Genomic DNA, 23290 nt, shown 5'->3' on the forward strand with positions numbered 1-23290 from the left:
ATATATATATATATATATATATATTTATATAAATATTTATATATATATATATATATATATATTTATATAAATATTTATATATATACAACCTGAGTGGTTTGCAAGTATTTCTTTATGATACTGAAGACAAGAAATACAACTTTATTTTTTAATAAAAAGTATTTATGTTTAATGAATTCAAGAAAGACCATTTTGTTTTTTTAATGTTTTTTTTTTCTCCCTGAAATAGTTTTTAAGTTCAACTTTATATGTCATTGTTGATGTTACCATTAAAATGCACTTTCAATAAAGTCAGTATTGGCAAAGCTCAATATAAATTTTATGTTGAGGTGACGGAAGGTTGTTGTCAGCAGCTGCTGAAAGTAACTACCTGTAATAAAGTAACTAGTAATCTAACTTAGTTACTTTCCAAATTAAATAATCAGTAACCTAACTAAGTTACATTTTTCAATCTAACTATGCCATCACTGTTCTCAGCTCTTCTTTTCTTTTTCCTAAACTGGGCATCTTATGGCTTTGACTTGTTCTTGTCCACCTACCATGTGTGTAAGTGGCACTTGGGAGGAGTAGCAGGTCATCTTCGCCCAACATGAGTCAATAAAACTTAGGTCTAAACCGGTGATCCTCACTATTTGTTTCACAAGAGCCATATTGACAGATCAAAGTCAAGAGAGCCGCAATATCACTCCAAGTCATTCAAATAAAAGAAAAAAGTAAACAATCCACCTATGAACAAAAAAGAAACACAGCCAGCACTTTATCTGTTTAAACAAAATGTACTTTAGTACTGAGATGAGAAGCTGTGGTGCATGTCCTTTGTAGGGATGGCACCATCTAGTGGGCCCTTCGTCTGTACTCCCTTGTGTCCCTGCTTTGATCGTCTGATTAACAGCACCCTGTCTCATGTCCTGTTTGTGTATATAAAGTCTATCTGTTAGTCCTGTCGGTTCATAGTTGGGTATTGCCTGTCCTGTCCTGCCAGTCTGATCCTGTTTGATCCCGTTCCTGAATCTGTTTTGTAAGTTTTGCTGCCATGTCAGCCTTTTGATTTATTATTATTAAAAGTATTTTATTTTGTACGCCTGTCTCCTGAGTCCTGCCTGCGCAACTGTGTTCTCTCCTGTCCTGACCTGCCTGAAACCCTGACATCCTTGACTTTCTTCATTGTATTTGTAATTTGTAGTTGCAGCCACAGTGAGACATTCAAGATGGGCATGGGTCAGTCGGTTTCTCTGTTTTCACTTGACAGTGTTCGTGGTTGAAAATGTTGACTCACAGGTGTAAAAATTCAGCTTTTAGCTATTACCCCAATCCCTTGAAGAAAACGCAAGTCAACACAGCAACGAATACCAAAGTCCATGCTCAACAATGAATATGCTGTAATATGTGTACGGATGAAGAGGCCCCCTTCACATTTCCGCCTGCCCCCTCATGTAACCATGCCTAGAACCGGCCCCGTAAGATGCTCCTACTTCCTTCACTGCAGATGACAGCAGGTGCAGAGATGCACATGGCGGGTGATGATCAGCTGATCCATCTGAAGCTTAACACAACTTTTTTTTATTTATTTTTTACCTTTACCATCGGGTTGGACTTGCCTCCTCCTCAACAATAGATTAACACAATTTTATATTGTGCATTATTATTTAGTTTTATTCATACGGTATGATTCGTAACACTGCACAATTATTGTGCAATGCTCCAGCACGTTATAAAAATGTATTTGCTTTGCTGGTGTATTGTTGTAACCTGTCACGAGAGCCACCAATAAAGTATGGTGAGCCACATGTGGCTCGGGAGCCGTGCAACGAGTATCCCTGGTCTAAACTAATTCACCTTCCATAGTGTGCAGATTCATTTTTGTATTATTTTTCAGCGATTTCACACAAATAAGCTGTGAACTATTACTTATATTCACAATATCACTCTGCTCTCTGTTCACGCTGCTCATGTGCACCTACCCATCCAGGCTGTCGTATTGTAAAGTTTGCAGATGATAAAGCGGTGGTGGGATGCATCACAAACAATGAAGAGTCCAGCTACAGGCAGGAGGTGGAACACCTGGAGAGCTGGTGCAAGAAGAACAGCCTAAAGTAAAGAAGATGAAGGAGATGGTCGTGGATTTCAGAAGGAGCCCCCACCCCGAACATAGGAGGATCTGTGGTGGAAGTGGTCTCCAGCTACAAGTACTTCGGTGTATACATGAATGACAACCTTAGCTGGAGCAACAACACTACCAGCCTGATCAAGAAAGCTCATCAGAGACTCCATTTCCTCAGGCAGCTGAGACGAGCTGGACTGGGAAGCTCAGTCCTCACCTCCTTCTACAGGTGTGCAGTGGAGAGCATCCTGTGCTCCAGCATCAACGTGTGGCATGGAGGCTGCACAGAAGTCTGTTGGAGTCAGCCTCCCCACCATCACAGACATCTACACTTCAGATGCAGGAAGAGGGCCACCTGCATCATGAAGGACCCCACTCATCCAGCACACACACACTCTTTGCCCCACTCCCCTCAGGCAGGAGGTTGAGGCGCATTAAGTGTAGAACCACTAGACTGAGGAACAGCTTCTACCCTGAGGCTGTTAGACTCATGAATCTTTTAACCAGAATAATCACTGTGAAAAATCACATCATGTTGCTGCTGATTTGTTTCATGTTGCTGCTGATCTGTTTCATGTTGCTGCTGATCTGTTTCATGTTACTTTGTTCATTTGTGCTCATCTGCTCACACAGATTCATGTTCGTGCTGCTGTTCAACGTAATGTTTTTTTTATGCTATTAGTGCTTAGTGTATTTTTAGTTGATATTTTTCTTAATTCATATCTTAGATCTTATTACTGTTTTTCATTTACATTTTATTGTTGGATGTAACTGAGACTCTGTACATAATTTCGTTACACCACATGTACCACACGTGGTGCGAATGACAATAAAGAAACTGACTCTGACTCTGATTCATGTAAATGGATACAAAAAGTGTGAGGTTGAGCTGCATCTGGCTGAAAAGCATTTAACCAAATATTAGTTGTGGTATGAATATATTTATATTTGTATACTTGTATAATTTTACCCTCTATTGATTAGATAAAATCCACAATCAAATCAAACTTATGTATCATACTATCAAAAAGTAATAAAGTTTTTATGTTATCTAATCACTACACTTTATTAAAATGATTTAAATGCCAATTTACCTTCTGGTCATGCAAAAAGTTACAGCTGAGAAATATAGAGAGACAAAAACAAGATCTGTAACCACAGCAACTCCAGTTTGATCCAGATGTTTCCCAGTTGGTCACATTTGTCATGGAAGACTCACCTATTTAGTCTGACTGGTCTCATACATCCTGTAATCTGGGGAGCAATGTTGTTGGGAGCATCAACTCTGGGTAGAGACTGAAAGTATGACATTGTTGATACAGGTGGTTGAAATGAGTTTCCTCTGCAGGGTAGCTGGACTCTCCATTGGAGATACGGTGAGAAGTTCAGTTATCAGGAGAGACTCAGAGTAGAACCACTGCTCCTCCACATCGAAATAAGTCAATTGAGGTGGTTTGGGCATCTGGTAAGGATGCTCCCTGGGCGCCTCCATAGGGAGGTGCTTCGGGCATGTCCGAATGGGAGGAGACCCCGGGGAAGACCCAGGACACGCTGGAGGAACTATATTTCTCGGTTTGCCTGGGAAACCTTGGAATCCTCCCAGAAGAGCTGGAAGAAGTGGATGTGGAAATAGATGTCTGGACCTCCATGCTCAAGCTGCTGCCCTTGAGACCTGACTTCAGAACAAGCAGAAGATGATGGATGGATAATAATAATCTACTGAGGTTAAAACCATTGTTGTTTAAGTTATTTTCTGCACTATTTTGTGCATTTTCATTATACACCCAATAATTACATACATGCATTTGTATTATTGGTCATTTTGAGTTTCAGCTGTGTCCAATAAATGTTTATTAACAGTTAAATATTACCAGCAGTTTCCCAGTATGCCCTCTCTGTAGGTTTTTCAGTCTCTTTCCTCCAGGTTCTTCAGTGCGAGGGTGGAGCTAGTGAGCAGCTGCAGCTAGAGGTCATTCTCTTGATTGGCTCCAGGACTACTTAAGGCTTCAGAAGAGCTCCATCTCTTGCTGGAGCATTATCATACCTACCGGTACTTCTGCCTCCAGCCTTTTATTGTACTTATATTCTAAAGCACTTACTTTCTGTTGTTTCCAGAGTATTGCTGTCCTGAGCTCGACCTTCTTGGATCGCCTACCTGATGAATTAAGAGCCTCCTATATGGTAGTTACCTGTGACGCTCCTTCCTCAGCTGCTCTCACATCATCCACCACTTGCCTTCTACTTACCTGGACCTTCAAGTTTGGATAAACCCCCAGCCTTCTCCTCCTGCTGCCTTTAAACTCACAACTGTAAGGAACCAAAATTCAGATATAACTGTCTTCTGCCTGATGTTGCTTTCCAGGAACTAATCTGTTCCCTCTATTCCACAGCCCCAGATCCTACCTGTAAATAATTACTTGATCTCCACAGTAAATAAACTTTTTCAATTATATCCGAGCTTGGTTCTGTTTTCCTCTCAGACTGTACTCTCTGGGTTCCCCCATTACAACACTCTCAGTGACGCCTACAGGCCAGTAGCTGTAGAAACATGCCAGCCATGCAGTTTGCAGGGAGCTGCACACATTTCTTTATTGAAAAGCCCTTAAGATGTCATCATTGTGAGATTATACTAAAACTTATTTTGAGAATTTTAGAGCATTCTCAAAAATAGGAACAGCATATACATGCTTTAATGGTTTAGCACCAATCTGTTTGCAAAAATGTGTTTCTCACCCTTCAGCTGTTTCCTTGTGTTCTACCAGAACATCCGCTCATAATCCTTATTCCACACTCAGCCTTCCAACAAGCAGCTTTCTCTAGACTGCTGCTCCTGGTCATGTAAAACCACTTCCTTCATTATAAAAAAATAAAATAATCTAATCAACACCACAATCGTTCATTTCCATTGTGTAATTAATATTAATTATTTTTTTAATATGGGAGGATTGGGGTTCTAATTAGCTTCTTAAATATTTGTTTAATTTGTCTTATTGATGTCAGATGTTTTATTATTTATTTGTGGTGCATTTATTGTTTTGAGGGACTACAGATAAAAATGATCCCAAGCCTAAATCTGGTGTAAATGAGTCCTCGAGGCTCAATGGGATTAACCTGTCTAAATAAAGGTTGAATGAATGAATGGTTCAATGCACTGAATGTGTAAGAGTATAACTGCCTGCAGCTCCTCATCCAAGATGGCCGCTAATCATCAACAGCTGTTGGCCATCAACCTGATGAGGACCACCTCCTACATAAGGCTGCAGTCCAGTGTTACTCTTTGCTGGAGCATTGACCATCTAATGGTAGTGTTGCCTCTGGACTGTAAGTTTATATAAAGTAAATCTAATTACCTCTTCTTATCTCCAGCGTTCCTGTCTCCTCGGTCCCGATTCCCCTGGTCCTGCCCTGGTTCTCCTCATGCCTCGTCCTGGTTCTCCTCGTGCCTCGTCCTGGTTCTCCTTGTGCCTTGCCAACCACCAGTTGCCAGCCTTCCTCGTTCTGTTGGATCCTTGGCCTTGTCCCCCTCTGGAGCTCTTCCAAGGATTTGGAGTTGGACCCAAATACATCTTCAAATCTGGGCTGCAGAGAAGCAACTGTCTATTTATCCACTGTAAATGATAAACACTGTTACTTTTGTACCCACCTGTGTCTGCCTCGTTCCGGGTCTCATACCACTCGGGGTTCCTTGAGTCTTAACAGAATGTTTTTTTACCTTCATGTTATAATTAAACACTGCTCTGATTACATAAAGTGATAAAATACCTCTGAGGATCTGGCGTTAAAGGGCGTATTCCACCTTTTTGTACCTGAGCTCCCAGCTCTGGTACCTGGTCACCAGCGAGGAGGGAGTGCTGGTTTCTGCCAGCGAGCTGGAAAATAAACACACCTGGTGTCATAAAGCAAAGGCTTTGAAGCTCCTGTCATTCCAGGTGAACTGGATCAGCTGAGGGACATGGACCATGGAGGACTTTGTTTACGTCCTGACAGATTTTGTTCAGAAAGACTTTGTGGACAAATGACAAAACAAGCAGCGAGATCAGGAGCCACTGCGACAAGGATGATGACTGTGCTTTAATTTAATCTGACTGTAAAACGATCCATTTAAGACTTGGTGACTGTTAATAGCAGCAACAGCTAGATGTAGCACATCCTGTGTGTTTGTTATGCCCAAATAACTGTGTGATACATGATGAGACTGAAGTAGATTTAATGGCTTTCCAAAATAGGGCTTTTCAAAAGGGGCAGCACGGTGGCTCAGTTGGTAGAGCTGTTGCCTCTCAGCAAGCAAGTTGCCGGATCAAATCCTGGCCGGGGGACTTTCTGGGTGAAGTTAACATGTTCTGTCCGTACATGTGTGGTTTTTTTCCGGGTACTCCAGTTTCCTCCCACAGACCAAAAACATGCATGTTAGGCTGATTGGTAACTCTAAATTGTCCCTAGGTGTGAGAGAGAGAGTGAATGGTTGTTTGTCTCGTTTGTCTCTGTGTCTCTGTGATGGACTGGAGACCTGTCCAGGGTATCCCCCACCCCTCGCACAGTGATTGCAGGACATGGGCACCGGTGACTCTCGTGACTCATAATGGAAGAAGCGGATAAAAGATAATGGATGGATGGAGGCCTTTCATAGAGCTATCTACCACAAGTGACATAACCATTGTACAAAAGTGTACAACTTTTATTATGTGACTTTTAATCATTTTAATCACTTCTATTATCTGACTGTATGACTGTTTTATTATGTGTACAGCACTTTGGTCTTGCGGGTGTTTAAAGTCCTTTATAAATATAATATAAAAATAAATAAATACTGTATATATAAATATAAATTTTAATAAATATAAATAAATAAAATATAATCTATAAATATATGTTCTAGAATTGCGCTGCTCAAGGTGGCTGCATGTTGGAGAAGGTTTACTTTCATTCTGAGATTTTGCTTTTGGAAACTTTAATTCCTCTTTTTCTGGATGTAAATCACATTTTTTGGATGATTGTTTCCTCTGGTATCGAATGCTGTGCAGCTGGAAGGATTTTTACTGAAACTTTTTTAGTTTAAGACATTTGTTATGATGCGTAGCCATGGCAACAAGGCAGTTTTCTACAACCAACAGCTGATTAACATCTCAAAAACTCAAATAATATCTCAACTACAGCCCTAAATTTCAAATGAGCTGAAAAGGATGTTATGTGGACGCATTCTCATCTACCTGCCAGCTGTGCTCGAGTGCCTGACCACTGAGATCCTGGAACTAGCAGGAAACATGGGTCATGACAGCGGAAGGACAGGATCGTCCCTCAGCACCTACAGTTGGCTGTCTGCAGTGACGAGAAGCTTGGCAGACTGCTGGGAGGAGTGGCCATCACTCTGGGAGGAGTTCTGCTCGACATTCGGGCGGTCCTACAGCCTGGGGGAACCGGGAGGCCAGCCAAGTCTGGATGGACGGATTGGACGGCATCTGCAGCCAGTTTCTTAGGATCCACTGTGGAATGGACCTTTACAAGAGATCCTTCCTGCCTACAGCCATCAGCATCTATAACATCTCTTAATGAAATGAGGATAACAAATAAATAATTTCCCTTTGGGATTAATAAAATATTTTTGAATTTGAATTGAATCAAATAAATAAAGCTGGTATGGTATGTAGGGATGCACGATACTGGATTTTCGGCCGATATGCCGATAAGTTAAAACTTATTTGGCTGATAACTGATACAGATATTTTTTACACTTTCCTTTGTCAGAACATAGCCCTCTTATTTATGCTTATTTGCTACAAAAATTATGTAACAGCTGTAAGAGCTGGTGACATATATTCAGTAACAGCCATATGATATGCATAGCACTTTAACTTATATTAAATGAAAAGTGTTAAATGTTATTTATTAGCATTAGTCACTTGTGTTGCTGTCTCACTTGTGGAGGCTTGTTCCAGGTTTCTAGCTGCAGTGTGGGGTGCCACTTGATTGTTGATATGTGCTGCTGATTATCCATGCTGTGGATCTTATGCTACTGATTTATTTCATGCTGCTGTGTTCATTTGTCCTCATCTGCTTAGCAAACTCATGTTCAGGCTGTTGTTGTTTGGCAGATTGTTTTTGTACCATTAGTGCTTAGTGTATTCTTAGTTTAGCATATTTCTTAGTTCATATCTTAGATCTTATAACCGTTTTTCTTTACATTTTATGCTTTTGTTGGTTGTAACAGGGAACCTGTGTACACAATTTCATTCCACCACATGTACCACATATGATGTGAATGACAGTGAAGAAACCTTGACTTTAACTTTGACTTTACTTACTTTGCTGAACATGTTTAGTATTTGTAATTTATTTTTTCTATCCTTGACATGTGTTTTTGTCTTTCAGGTACTCCTGCACCTACACCTGGACCTGCCATTCTGTGCTCGTCTGTCTCTCCTTCCTGTCCTCTCAACCAGCTGGTCAAAGCAGATGGCTGCTTGTCCTGAGCCTGGTTCTGCTGGAGGTTTCTTCCTGTTAAAAGGGAGTTTTTCCTTTCCACTGTTGCCATTGTGCTTGCTCAGGACTGCGATGAAGTGAAGATTCAACAAGTCTTCTGGCTTCCTTAGATAGAGAACTTTACTCATTGTTTTTTTATGTGTGCGAATGTTCCTGTAAAGTGCCCTGAGACAACTTTCTTGTGAATTGGTGTTATATAAATAAACTGAATTGAATTGATTTACAAAGTGTAGCAAAACCCTGTTTGCTAACAAAATGAGCAACAGATCCTCGGGGGTTAAGCACATCCATCTTGGCTGTAACAAGTATTGGTTATGGTGTGCTTGCCAAAGTATTATAATCTTTTATTTCAGCCAGTAATAATTTCTTATTAATGAATGCAAATGATAAAAGAAAGGGAGAAATGTGAACATTTCCCAGTATGTGATTTTGTTTCATACATGCATGGTTCACATCAGTCCTGTGTTTCTCCCAAACAAGTCATTTGTAATGCTGTAAAATAAGATGCAAAAAGCTTTAAGTGTAAATGACAAAACAAACTGTTTTAACATTTTCGGACTTGGGTACAATAGTGTAGTGAACCAGATGACCTCAAATCTACCAGATGGACAGAGACTGTTATTTTCATTGATCTGAATAAGTCTGGGCCATCTGATGAACTTTCTTTCTTGAATTAATCAAGCAGAAAAGACAATTCTTTATAATCATTACTGTCTTACAAATGTTTTGATAATCATATTGTGTTAGTTCACTCAATTCTTACAGGTTGAAAAGAACTACTCATTTTTATTTTACATAAACAGTAAGTAATGATTTTTATTCCTCATTCAGAGAAGAAATCACCTGAATAAGCATTCCTTGATTTTCTGTCTGAAATGAGCAAGCTGTCGTAAGTGTGTGAAAGGTTGGTTTTCGGTCAACTAAAATGTTTACCGAGAAAAATGTCATGTTTAAACTTTTTCAGAAGATTACCAAGAGTTGACTCCACGAAGTCTGCTGTTGCTGCAATAATCTTTTCTGTATGTGAAAACAAGTTTCATTCTCTGACCTCGACTGTTGATAAACACCTTACGTCAAAACCACTCCTCTTTCTGGTCCTTCCACGAATCAGAAAGCTCTAAATTGAACAGGAAGTCGACCCAAATAAAATGTGGCAACTCCCCAGTTCATGTTAGATTGAGAGTTCTGGAGAACGTGAGAGTTCCAAGATTGAGAGTGCAGCTGGTTCTGAAAGCTTCAGAGCAATGAAGAGTCCAAGAGTTATGAAGAGTTTGGAGTTATGAAGAACCAGGGACGTTTGGGATTATAATTCTGTTTTGAGCTAACCACGCACGACTCTCCGAGGATTTTTAGCTGTTCTTAACGGAGGCGCTGAAACAGTCTGAAGGATGCTTACTGAGCTGATCCATCGTCAAACCAGGTAAAGACTTCTTCGACCAAGTGTACCGTGGGCAAAGCTGAGATACCTGATGGGAGCGTGCAACTTCTGGTCAAACAGATTAAATTCCCTCACACAGTTCTCTGTAAGATAATCTCCTTTCATCTTAAACTCTTCTCTCTCATAAATCAGTACAGATATTTTTAGAAATGTCTGAAGCAAAGTCCTCAAATCACCGCCGAGTGATTTGAAGTTCATTTTCTGTGAAACTGTCTGTTATTATTTTCATATTTTGCCAAATTAATGTAAATGTTTGATGTTAAACTTTGATTCTGAAAATAAATGATTCCATTCATTTGATGGGTCAAAGATAAACAACGTCTCTCGTTACATTTCTGTTAAATTCAATGCACGGCATTACACAGTCAGAAAAATGAAGAACTCGTGAAAAGTATGCATAAATATATATCCATATATTTGTCATACAACAAGTGACACGTACCTCACGTGACTCACTACAATAGCCACTAACAGAATACATTTCTTACAGAACAAATGACAACTTGTGCAGTTATTCCTTTCTGTAGGTATGCAAAGCCCCTGTGGTGCTCCTGAAAGACAAATATGATGCCAGTATTTCTGTGACAATATTTCAGGTTTCCACCTCACTGTGTTTAACATTTTGGATCATTTCTAGTGCAGGAATAAATAAAAAAACATGTAGTGTCCCCATATACTCACCATGAACCTGAACATTCCTCAGTGTTTACCTTTGTATTAAATACAGACCGCACCTCTTTCTTGACCTTAGTGCCTCAGTTGGTCTCTTGGGTGCTCTCCTTTATTGCTCAGTTCATTCTGTATTATCTTCCATCTATGAGCTTGGAATGAGGGGGTGGGTGGGGGACGGGTTTGGCATAAAGAGGTAGAAGATGACGTATTTGGCAGCAGTGGCTGCACTGACCAGGGAGACTCCCCACCATCAAAACAGCCAGCTGAGTTTTGTTCACGAGCCCACATTCCACTTCCCATCCACTTATTTTGGCTAGATGGAGGAGTGGATGTTTGGGGGAACTGGGGTCTGGTTAGAATGAAGGATGGAGGGGTGGTGTGTTGGAGCAGATTGGGGCTTTGGGACGCTGAAAAAAGTGTAAGAAGACATTTTAGTTGATGTTCTGCAGGGGAACAGGGGTTACTGGACAGAGGCATTAAAGGCAAGGTTGAACAAAGTACAGTAATGACAAATAAGACTTTCATTCTCGTATCACCACAGATTCTCCATTGAAAAATTATCTTCTTTTGAGATGAAAAATAAGTCGTGTTTGCTGCTCAAATTAAATCTTACAATAAAAAAGTAACATTTTTAGGCCATAAATTGGGTTGCACTCCAAGTTATTCACAGTTTCTGTAGGTTTCGCAGACACAAGTTTCACTATAAGCTTGATTTTTAAAAGACCTTGAAAAGGCCTTTTTTAACGTTACAAACTGCATAACATTTATACTCGAAAAAATCACTCGTTCAAATCTGAAAACTGAGGCCAAGAGGCTGCTGTCTACATGGCTACTTACTATTATGAAAATACATTTGTTTGCATTAATTCAACCTTTATTTAGACAGGTAAATCCCATTGAGCCGCGAGGACTCATTTACAAGAGAGACCTGATTAAAAATGAAGATGTCTCAGGGCACTTTACAGGAACATTCACATACATAAATGCTTACATGTTTTGAATAAAGATTGATAAATGTGCATTGAAGAGATTTAATAAAAATGTTGCAATGGTATTGTGCTTGTGTAACTGTGACAGAGTCCGAGTCTTTATCATTCTTAAAAATAACAATGAAATGACGTCTCCAGCATCTCCATGTTTGGCGTTGAAGTGTCTAATCATAGAGGAGGTATCAAGATGCTTCAGTTCAGTTGAACGCACCAAACACTGCACCTGTAGACATACACTAATGTAAATAAAAAAATTAATTCGAGCCCATACTGACATATGATTTTTAAAATCACATATATCATTTTACTGTAATTATATTAAACACATGGGTTAAATGGGTTAGATAATAGCTTCACTGCTGAACATTACTATAACTTTTTTGACATTAAATTCCAAAACCACCTTATCATGAGCAGAATGAAGTGTTCCCACATGTTAGAACAACCTCTTTTCCTGGCTGGCTCCATAATTACTCAATTTCAACTAACAACAGCAACAACACACCTACTCTCCAACACACTACAAACATTTTAGAGCTGTTTCATAGTGTTGAGCTCTCAATTCAAAACTGTCTCAACCTGTCACCTGTCAGAATCGAGACGAGGCGGTGCCAGGGAATCAGCTGTTTGGATCGCGCACCAGTCAAGAGATTCATTCTGACAACGAAACAGTTTGTGTTTCGGACGTCACGTGACTTTTTCTGCACCAAAACAGGCTCTGAAGCAGTGGTTCGATGTAATTTTACTGCAGGGTTCGAAGCATGTTTTAAAGCTTTTGTTTCATACTACCATCACTATCTTCTTCTTCCGAAAACAAAAACAAAAATGGAGTGGCGTCAAATTATATTGTTTTTAGGATTTCTGTTTTGCCATTTTTCAACAATGGACTCAGAAGATGAAGCGGAAGACCATGGAGAATGTTGTTTTTCACACAAGGCGGCTGAGACCGCTCCATATGAGGTATGAGAAATGTGTGTTTGCTTTGGTTGTATTTACCCAGAATGCCGTGCGCTGAAGTCCACTTCTTGCTTTTGGAGCGGTCTCTGGCTGATTGCATTCACACTGCATTTGACCCGCGCCAGAGTTCACTTCCATGGAACTGAGACCCAGGTATTTAGGTGGACCAGAGTTCACAGTTTTGGTCCACATCAGAATTTGATTGAACATTCCCACCTCCCCAAATGAACCGGACTTTCTAGGCAAACGGATTATAGTTCAATTAAAGCGGACTAAACAGGGCTGGTGTGAATGCACCCTAAGTCAGGGGTGTCAAACTCACTTAAAAAAGTCGGCCAAAATTAAAACCTTTTTCAAACTAAGGGCCAACTTCAGAAACTACATTAACTCAAGTCAGATACCCAACATATTTTCTTGGTCACAAATTCCTCAACAAGAGTTTGATTGGTCTCATTTGATGTCCTCTGTTGTGCTTTCGACATCATAATAAAAGATTATTGAAAATATTCAAGAGATAGAAGTATTTTACATTTCACATATCATCTTGGGGCCAGATAAAATGTCAACGAGGGCCACATTTGGCCCCCAGGCCTTGAGTTTGACACATATGCCCTAATTGGTCGAGACAAGGAGTGAAACTGGTTTAGGTGTGAGTGTATTCAGGAACCTTCACATCTACTGAGGTACACCTTTTAAATCTGCAACACGCAGCATCTGCTGCCTCAGATTCTATTCATGAATGTACTTCCTGTGTCACATGCTGCTTTTTAAACAACAACAAATGCTGAATGGCCTCGAAGGAACATTTTCTTTACAGGATGCTGAAAGGAGCACCCACAAGTAGAAACCGACCTGGAGCTTTGTCTCATTATTGAGAAAATGATGTTAATAAACTGGAAAAAGATTACTGGTAGTTACGTCAACCTAAAGCGACATACAGTGCAGATATGTTAAATATATATATATATATATATATATATATATATATATATATAATAAATAAATAAGAGGTGTGTTAACAAAATAATGAGTTCTCCATTTAAGAGAGAAAAAAAAACATAAGAGGAAATGTTTTTCTTGCCACACCCAAAAGGGAAAAACAAAAACGGAGTAAAGTGATGTCATTAATACTGCTGATGTAAAGCAGATGTGTGGCTTTATGGACTTTATGGGAATTATTTTTCTCATTTGACAGAAAACAGATGTATGATTGTGAATCAGCATGGATGCAGAAACATGTGTAGGGAATAAAATGTACTCGTGCAGGTCAAACACGTCTTTTTTCCATTCATACAATGATAACTGATTCAATGGAGACAAAAACCTGAGAGTTTTATAGGAAGGTATTTATTTCTTGTTTTTTTATGTTAAAGGTGGGTAAAATTAAACATTCATGATGTAATGAAAATGTAAAAAAAAGACAGAGCAGATCAAGAAGAACATTTTTCATTGTGTCCAAAAAGTTGCAGCATCACAATAAAGATGGACAATTTATTAGATTATATTTTAAAATGTTCTTGAACAACCAAACTCTAAGTCTGTTTATGAGCTGTTTTACCCAAACTACAACTCATGCATTGTTTAATTTCTTCATTTTTGATAACATTTTTGAACAAGTTAAAGTTGTATGACACTTTTGTGACAGTTCTGCAATGCACAAAGCACAGGCGATCCACAACTTCCAAACACAAATGTAAACATGCAACTTTAATCTGATTTTATCCTCTCTGATAATGCAGAGTATAGTGATGTGACACACATTTATTGTGATTGTAAAATTTAAAAAATGTTTTATAAAGGAGTTACCTTGAATTGGTGTCAATTTCTATCAGTTACAGTAGTTTGTGGGGATTTGGGATGTTTTGTGCACAAAACAAAAGTCACATATTCTTCTGAGAGATTGTGTCAGAAAAATACTAAATGTATCACAAAGAGACATCAATGCACCATTTCCTGTTTCCTTTTTCTGCTTCAGATATCTAAAAAACTCTTAATATCAAGCCTGTCAACAGATTAAAACAATAAAACAAGGATTATATTCAAAAATATATCAGAATCGTCAAAATCTCGAGTACATTTGTTTGTTTTTGGTCTACAGCAAATACTGCAAGGTTGTTACAAATACATATTTAGGTACAATATGAAATATATAGCACAAGTGAAGCTACACAGGATAAAACACAACTGTACAGTACATTTAAATGAGAGTCGGACTGACTGACGGGGCCGAGCTGACAGTCATCACCTGTTGGTCTAACAGAGTAAACTTCGGTTGTAGTTTGTTCAAACCCAAAGAGAACAGCATGTGTAAAATGTCCCATTTCACTGCAGCTCCACTCATTTTACAAAACTACAGTTCTCATGGCTTTTGTCACAAGCACATTCACACGCCTCTTTCAAACATTTAGATGGATATCTTTCACTTTTATCAAGTACTCAGACTTACAGTACATTATGCAAAAGAAGCTTAAATGCAAGTCCTGATATATACAGTTTATACACACCAGAGATGTGAGTAAATGTTAACACGCTACGTCTGACAAGATGAGATCCCAGTTTGGTTTCTCTTTGACAAACACGCAATCAGATCTCAAGGCAGCGGGATTTATTTCCTCTATCTGCATGGCTTTACAGATAAAACACAAAAGGTTATCTTGTGGTTATGTGGTATTAGTAGAGGGTTTGGTTGAAGTTTTAAACGAGGTGAGGTGTGGAGACTTAGCTGGATTTGACTGCAGTTATCACAGGAATTGAATGCTAATTGAGTTTATATGAGAGAGAAAAAAAAACAGAAACACCCTTTTCACACCCAAAACTGCAAGTCTCTGCTCGCTGATCTCAGCCTGACTGCTGTCAACAACCCAGCAGCCTTCATCATCATCATCAGGTCTAGTTTCCCTGAGGTTTGTCGAGGCATGCAGCCCAAGGGGAACAGGATTGTAACAAATGGCTGCTGATGTAAGATTGTTTTCATCCTCTGTCTTCTTTACCCTGGTCTCTGTAGCCAAGCAGGAATGAGTGGAAAATGTAAATATGTATGTGTGTGTATGTAAATAAATGGGTTAGTGAGGCTATGGTGGATGTAGGGCTCTTACAGCTCCGTGTCTGCTGTCTTGGCAGTGGAGTGGCCGTTGGTGGGGGGAGGAGTCGGAGTCTTGTCTGCCTCGGGGGACTCTCCGTTAACATTAGGTTTCTCCTGGGTTTCAGGAGGGGGATTCAGAGGGGCTTCGGAAACAAGGGTGTTCCCCTGATTCTCCTGATCTACTGGATAGGCCTCCTCTGCCTGCAAATACAGAACAAAATAACATTCCATTAAAAATTAATAAAATGGGAAGATTGGTTGTCGCTTGGAGATAAATCAGATTGATAACAATACATAACAAAGCCTGTAAGTACCCGGTTAATGTAGTACATGAGCAACAGACTCAGTGTGCTGGCATGCAATCCAAAATGATGGTAAAAAGAAGTGCACCCTCTTTCAGATACAAAGTTTTACAGATTAAAGCATAATAAAATATCAACATGTCCTTACTGGTCCTTATAAAGAGTTACAGTCATGGGAAAAATAAAGTCCACCCTTCTTCAGTTCTGAGGTTCCACATATCAGGGCACAACACCATCAACCTGGTCTTTATCAGGTTAGAAAATTACTCTAATTTAACCTCAAGTGTCCACACAGATCTCACTACACAATTGTTTATCAAACTGAAATAAAGCTAAACTGTAAAAGCTGTGTGTGAGCACCACAAACATCTCATACAAACTGCCAGGCACGTAGGTGGAACTGTGACGATTTGCGTTTGTTCTGGACCTGTGCACCTCTCAGTCATTGCATCGACCATGAACTCCTCTGTGGACCAAAGGAGTCTATAGTCCAGTGCAACGCCATCTGTCTGAAAGCTGATGGTGTACCAAACCGAGCCAGTACACAGGACAATGAGCAGCTGTGGTTGAGTGGTTAGAGCAGTTGTCCTCCAATGGGAGAGTTGGGGGTTCGATTCCACCAGCAGTCACATGTTGAAGTGTCCCTGGACAAGACACTGAGCCCCTCACTGCCTCTGATGTGTGTCCCATCAATATATGAATGTGATAAAGCTCTGATTTATTCAGATTAGCTTAGTTGAAATCTATAGAGTGCTGTATGAATGTGTGTGTAGAGGTACATGAGGGCACAGAGTGTATTGTAGAGCACTTTGAGTATCTTGATTAGATAGAAAGGCGCTATACATGTGCAGTACGGTCCATTTACAATGGATGCAACCACAGCAGAAAATATACAATAAAAAGACTGAAAAGAAATCAAAATGATTCAATGTTCTGAAGTTCAAATGTAAACCCTGGTTCAAATGTTGTGGCAGGACCTCAAGAAAGATGTGCAAACATGAATTCCTGCAAACCTCAATGAACTGAAGTAACATTGTAAAAACAAAGAGTGGGCCAAAATGAATCCACAGTGATGATTCACAAACCCTCAAAATGTCAACACAAGACAGTTACTTACATTTAGGTTTCTGTATTATGTTCAGTTTGTCTGTGTTTTGGATGTTTACTTAAATAAACAATGACATGTCCTGTTGTTTATCTAAGGGAGTAAAAATCATGAACAAAAAGTTTTTCTATTATACCCTGATCCAAAATAAGTTGTACCAGTACTTCTTTTTGTAGAGACAAAAGTGAAACACCATCAAGACTGACATGAAATATTTAATCTTTGAATCTTTTAAAACAATGGACATAAGAACACATAGGGGTCTACCAATCCACTATGTTTGCAGTTCATACACAGACACACCCTGTTGTATGTTGGCTGTCCCATGATGACATAGTGCTGCAGAGGAACAGCTGGGTCTGGCAGCTAGATGAAACTGCAGAGAGCAGGGCGGTCTCTGGATCAGGCCCACTCTCTCTTGCTCTGTGATGGCCAGCCAGCTCCATTCCCTAATTAAAACACTGGCAGGCATTTCTGTGAAAGGAAGTGGAGCTGCTTTGGTTTATTCTAAAGCACAAATTATACTCATGAAATCCATTCAAAGGGATAGTAAACCCATGATAGTGCAGCAATTGGAGAAACTAGCAGATGGTTCAAACTACCGTATTTTTTGGCCTATAAGTCGCAGTATTTTTGCATAATTTACATGCTCGGCGACTTATAGGCCTGTAGTGAACCTGATGACCTGATGATCTGACCCTTATCTGACCCTGATGACCTCAAATCTACCAGATGGACAGAGACTGTTATTTTCATTGATCTGAATAAGTCTGAGCCATCTGATGACTTTCTTTCTTGAATTAATCAAGCAGAAAAGACAATTCTTTATAATCATTACTGTCTTACAAATGTTTTGATAATCAAATTGTGTTAGTTTCACTCAATGCTTACAGGTTGAAAAGAACTACTCATTTTTATTTTACATAAACAGTAAGTAATGATTTTTATTCCTCATTCAAAGAAGAAATCACCTGAATATGCATTTCTTGATTTTCTGTCTGAAATGAGCCAAGTCGTAAGTATGTGAAAGTTGAAGCTTCGGTCAACTAAATGTTTACTGAAGAAGAAATGTCATGTTTAACTATTTGAGAAGATAATCAGAATAGAGACTCCACGAAGTCTGCTTTTTGCAATAATCTCTCTGTCAGTTGTTAAACAAATCTCATTCCCTGACCTCGACTTTTGATAATACCTTACGTCAAAAACCACACCTCTTTCTGGTACATCCACGAATCAGGAAGCTCTAAATTGAACCGGAAGTCGACCCATTTAAAATGTGGCAACTTTCCAGTTCAAGTTAGTTCTGAAGTTCTGGAGCGGTTCTCATGTAGTTCGGAAGCAGTTCTGAAGCAGTGCTCAAGGAGTTCTGAAGAGAATTGGTTAGAATTCATGGAGAATGGTGAAGTGAATGGAAGAGAATTCGAGAATTCAGAAGAGTCAGAGACGTTGGAATTATAACTTCTGTTTGAACAACCCACGCACGACTATCTAAGGATTTCAGCAGCTCTCAACGGAGACGCTGAAAGGTCTGGAGGACTCTCTATCGAGCTGATCTATCATCAACAAGGTAACGGTCTCTTCTTCGACTAAAGTGTACCGGAGGCGAGCTGAAATCTGATGAAGCGTGCACGTTCTGGTCAACAGATATTAATTCTCTCACATAGTTCTCTGTAAGATAATCTCCATTTCATCTTAAACTCTTCTCTCTCTCACAAAACTAGTACAGATATTTTAGAAATATCTGAAGCAAAGTCCTCAAATCACTGCCGAGTGATTTGAAGTTCATTATTTGTGAAACTGTCTGTTATTATTTTCATATTTTGCCAAATTAATGTAAATGTTTGATGTTAAACTTTGATTCTGAAAATAAATGACTCCATTCATTTTGATGGGTCAAAGGTAATAACGTCTCTCGTTCGCATTTCTGTTAAATTCAATGCACGGCATTACACAGTCAGAAAGATGAAGAACTCGTGAATATTGTATGCATATATATTTCATATATTTGTCATACTACAACAAGTGACACGTACCCACGTGACTCACTACAAACTGGTGGCCCGCACGCCTCATAAATGACTGTTGATACGTGTAAGATTGATTTTTTAAATGTTGGCATGTTGAAAAAGTAACGGTTTATCAGCTGTGATTGAAACGCAGCCGGAGCTGCGCGCTCGGAGCTGCGCCTTTCAAGCAAACGCTGCATGTTCTAAGCGTTGGGCTAGTAATGTTTTAAAAGCTGAAATTGTGTCATTGAGTCTTTATGAAAGCTGAATTTGTACGTCTGTTACGTGTAACTAAGAGCTGATGAGCTGTGGAAGACGTTATTCTGTCTAAAAGTACGAGGTTCTGCTTTAAGACCCGGCTGTGGACCAGTTCGGTTCTGTTCAGTTCGAACGAGTATTTTGAATAGATGGATAAACGTTTTAAAAGCTGAGTGCCATCTCAGAACACAGTTAGGAGTTGATTCGTTACAATTTTTAACAGAAAAAGTGCATTTTGACAGTTTAAAAGACGAAAAGTTGACGAACTATTTCACGCTAATCTAACTTGCTAGTTGGAGAGAACGCTTCGTGATTGGTTGAAATTCGCTGTTGTGGAGCGCTCTGATTGGTTGAGAAGGCTGACTGGCGTGGCTACGTCACTTCCTCTCACCCTGCGCTGCTTTGCCATTGGTGATTTCAGTCACGTGACCCGGAAATGAAAATTTGTTTTCATAGGGAAATAAAATCTGCTTTTTAAAGCTGAAAAACGCCTCTAAAGTGATTCTAAACACGCTGGTTAAAAGCTTCGAAGCATATTCGCTGAAATTTTGCCACGTTAGAGCTTAAAATTCATCATAAAATGATGTTTTCAAACAACACTAGCGATGCTAATTTTAAGCTAAACAGCTAACGACCGGAGTTTTAACTACGCCTAAAATCACTAAATGAAGCTGCAATATTGTTCCAAAAACTCATGTTCAGGCTAAGAAGTCGTGTTTGTTGAAATTTTGCCACGTTTGTGTAAAAAATCCGTTCAGAAATGTTGATTTTAACCGAGTTTAGCCGAAGCTAACTTCAAGCTAAGCGGCTAACAACAGGATGTCAACCGAACGCCACAGGAAGTAAAATCCGTTCAGAAATGTTGATTTTAACCGAGTTTAGCCGAAGCTAACTTCAAGCTAAGCGGCTAACAACAGGATGTCAACCGAACGCCACAGGAAGTTATAGCTCCCCTAGTGGATAACACAAACAGTGTCTGAGTTAAGATTAGTAAGGTAAGGCTGACATCTTCTGGACAACCTTGAGAAGACAGGTTTCACTCGCTTATTAGGTCTAAATAGTGAAATTAAACGTTTTAATTTTTCTAAAAGGCATTTTTCGAGTTAATAAACGTTCCTTAAAGCTGAAAATTACTGTTATCTTGCATTTTAAAAGTTATAAGGTGTTATGCAAAGAGCATTCACCAAAACAGTTTTATTTCACTGGTAATCCCTTAAAACTAAGGTACAAAAATAAACATTAACTTTTTAAAAATAGAAACAGTTACAGATTTTCACAAAGTTGGAAAAAGTTTACTCATTTGCTAAAAGGATAGTGCACGTTTAATTGATAAATCACTAAATAAAAGTAAATACATCAGACAAAGAGACTTTGCTGATTTTATTTATTTTGAAAAACCTAAAACATTAAAATTCTCCTGTTTAATCTTTAAATAGAAGAAAAATGACAAGCAAAGAAGATGAAGACAACTTTTCAAAACCAACAAATGATGATATCATTTTGGGGGCCTTACATATTTTGACAAATCCACTTATTGGCAAAGAAAAAGAGCAATTACAACAACTTGATGAAGCTCAAAGACAAGAAGAGCTGAAAAGTTTGGCCGCAGGAACATTAAATACAGAGAGTAAAAAGCTTAGCCTTGAACGGTTAGCAAAAATCTCTCTGCTTCTAAAAGCTGAATTGGATGAACGGTCGGAACGCCTTGACTGGATGTCTAAAACACATGAGAAGGATCTCTCAGAAATGCAGGCGTCACTAGAAGCAAAATCTTATGAAAAGATTAAAGAAATAGACCGTCAGTACAAAGCCACGTGTGCAGATAATGATGTGCTACAACAACAGTTGCAGCTTGCAAAAACTGAACTGGAACAATGCAAAATAGATAAACAAAATCTACAAAAGCTACATATGCGCTTAGAAGGTGACTACTGTACATCCCAGGAACATTTAAAAAAATGTGAAGCGAAACTAATAGCAGCAATAGAAAAAGGTCAGAATGTTGTTCAAGGTGACCTGGAATCCAAACCAGACCTTGAACAAAGTCGGACTAATACACCAATTACTCAACGACCTCTTTACTCACACAGTGCTTTTAGACCCATCCAATCACCTACACAAACGGGCAGAGTAACACCCCCACAACTGATCACGCATGTGAGACCATTGATATCTTCTCCATCAATGGATGACTTGCAAAAAATCTCAAAATATGTACAACGTTTCATCCCTGAACCGTTGGGCTCCGCTGGAACAAAAGCGTACCTCAGAGATCTGGATTTCAGATTGAGAGCTTATCCAAACGCTACGGTAGAAGATAAAATCAGTCTGATACGACTCACTTCGGACAGAGAGGTGTTTACCTTCATCGAGCGTCTACCAGATGCAACGAGAAGGGATTACAAACTTCTGTGTGAAGCTCTGATCAAAGAGTACGACTCCTGCGCAGGACCTGTTGGGTATCCAGCCGCAGACAAGGTCACGCAGGGCAAGAATGAACATCCAAAAGTTTATTACAAAAGAATCTTCCAAGCTTATTTTGGTAGCAGAAATGAAACCGGAATGGAGGAAGAAGAAGGTTTTAAATTTGTTTTCAGCAAAAATCTCCATCCTGACATTCAAACGTCAGTGCAAATGATGGCAAATTACAGAGAAAAATCCATCAGTGAGATTAAACAATGCGCTGTGAACGTGTTTGAGGCACGTTGTCATGCCAAGACGCCCATAGAAGTGTTTCCTGGTGTAAAGGTTAAACCCCACTCCCTAGAATTAGAAGGAAGGCGTTCATCGCCACCCCCTCCTAAAAAAGGAGAAAAAAGGCAGTATTTTCAGACTAACAAACCGCATCATGAAGGTGCACGCTGGGACAAAAAGGCTCCTCCTTCAGAGGACGAACGTGATTATCGTAAATGGGACCAGCGGAGGACGCAAAAAAATGGGAACCGAGAGGAACCCCAAAAAGACGTACCTAGCCGCCCCCCCACCTCGGACGAAACGTCCAGAGGCGAAGAAATCACAAAAATCCCAGAAAAAAGGCCCTCCACCTCTGAGCTCGGAAGAGACAGAAAAATTGCGTGAAATGTTAGAAGATTTGAAACACACTGACAAGGGAAGCCGACCAAAAGCACTATGCAGTGAGGTACTCACTACAGCATCTCTGGGCGCGAATGACAACACTACAGATGTCGGTGAAACACACCAAGACGTTGCTGTTGTTGCCTCAAACAACCCCTCATCGGATGAAAGGGGGGTAATCACACACACAAACGATGACGAGTCATCGCAGGCTGAACACGCAGAAACAGCTACAGCTGTGCTGACGGTTCAGACAAACCAAGATTACACAAGCACTTCTGAACGCATGAAAAAACGTCAGAAAAAACCCAAGAGGTTTCTGTGTAACTTTATCAGAAAGGGGGCCGCCAAAAAGGCGTACCTGTCAGTAACACTCGAAGGTGTCCTCACACACGAAGCACTCTTGGACGGTGGGGCAGACATAACAATTATGTCAGCTAAACTGTTCGAGGAGCTGAGGACAGCCGCAGCCGAGAAAAACAGGATAATACCTCTATCTGATTGTGCTATAGAAATGCAGGGTCTCTCAGAAATGAAAACAACCCTGACAGCTATAGCAATGGTTCACATGCAGATTGGCAATATGACACTGTACCACCCGGTACACGTGACCCATGTTGACTCATTCCCATTTTTGGTTGGCCAGGATTTTATAAATCGCTTTAACGCGATTATAGATTATGGTGATCAAACAATGTGGACAACAGTGAGAAAACCACTGCCAATAGAAACGCCTCCGGAGTGTGACACAGACTGCCCAACAGCAGGTACCGCGGAAGGCACAAAGGACTCCTCAGCCGAGGACACGAGCCCGGTGAGTACTCCTCT

The 23290-nt window shown here is 39.8% G+C and overlaps 2 protein-coding genes across 5 annotated transcripts in view; one reads left to right on the forward strand and one right to left on the reverse strand.

Annotated features, from left to right (window-relative positions):
• The window catches only part of LOC119417459 (membrane cofactor protein), a 146442-nt gene that overhangs the window by 91366 nt on the left and 31786 nt on the right, over positions 1 to 23290 (forward strand). The gene's annotated exons all lie outside the window — the stretch shown is intronic.
• The window catches only part of si:dkey-261h17.1, an 88497-nt gene continuing 80410 nt past the window's right edge, over positions 15204 to 23290 (reverse strand). Inside the window, exon 8 of the mRNA XM_037684671.1 lies at positions 15204 to 15917. Within this exon, the coding sequence (XP_037540599.1) occupies positions 15726 to 15917 (192 nt within the window). The 3' untranslated portion in view covers positions 15204 to 15725. The remainder of the gene's footprint in view (positions 15918 to 23290) is intronic.

Source organism: Nematolebias whitei, chromosome 11 (assembly GCF_014905685.2).
Source record: "Nematolebias whitei isolate Nwh7 chromosome 11, NemWhi1, whole genome shotgun sequence".
Classification (NCBI taxonomy): domain Eukaryota; kingdom Metazoa; phylum Chordata; class Actinopteri; order Cyprinodontiformes; family Rivulidae; genus Nematolebias; species Nematolebias whitei.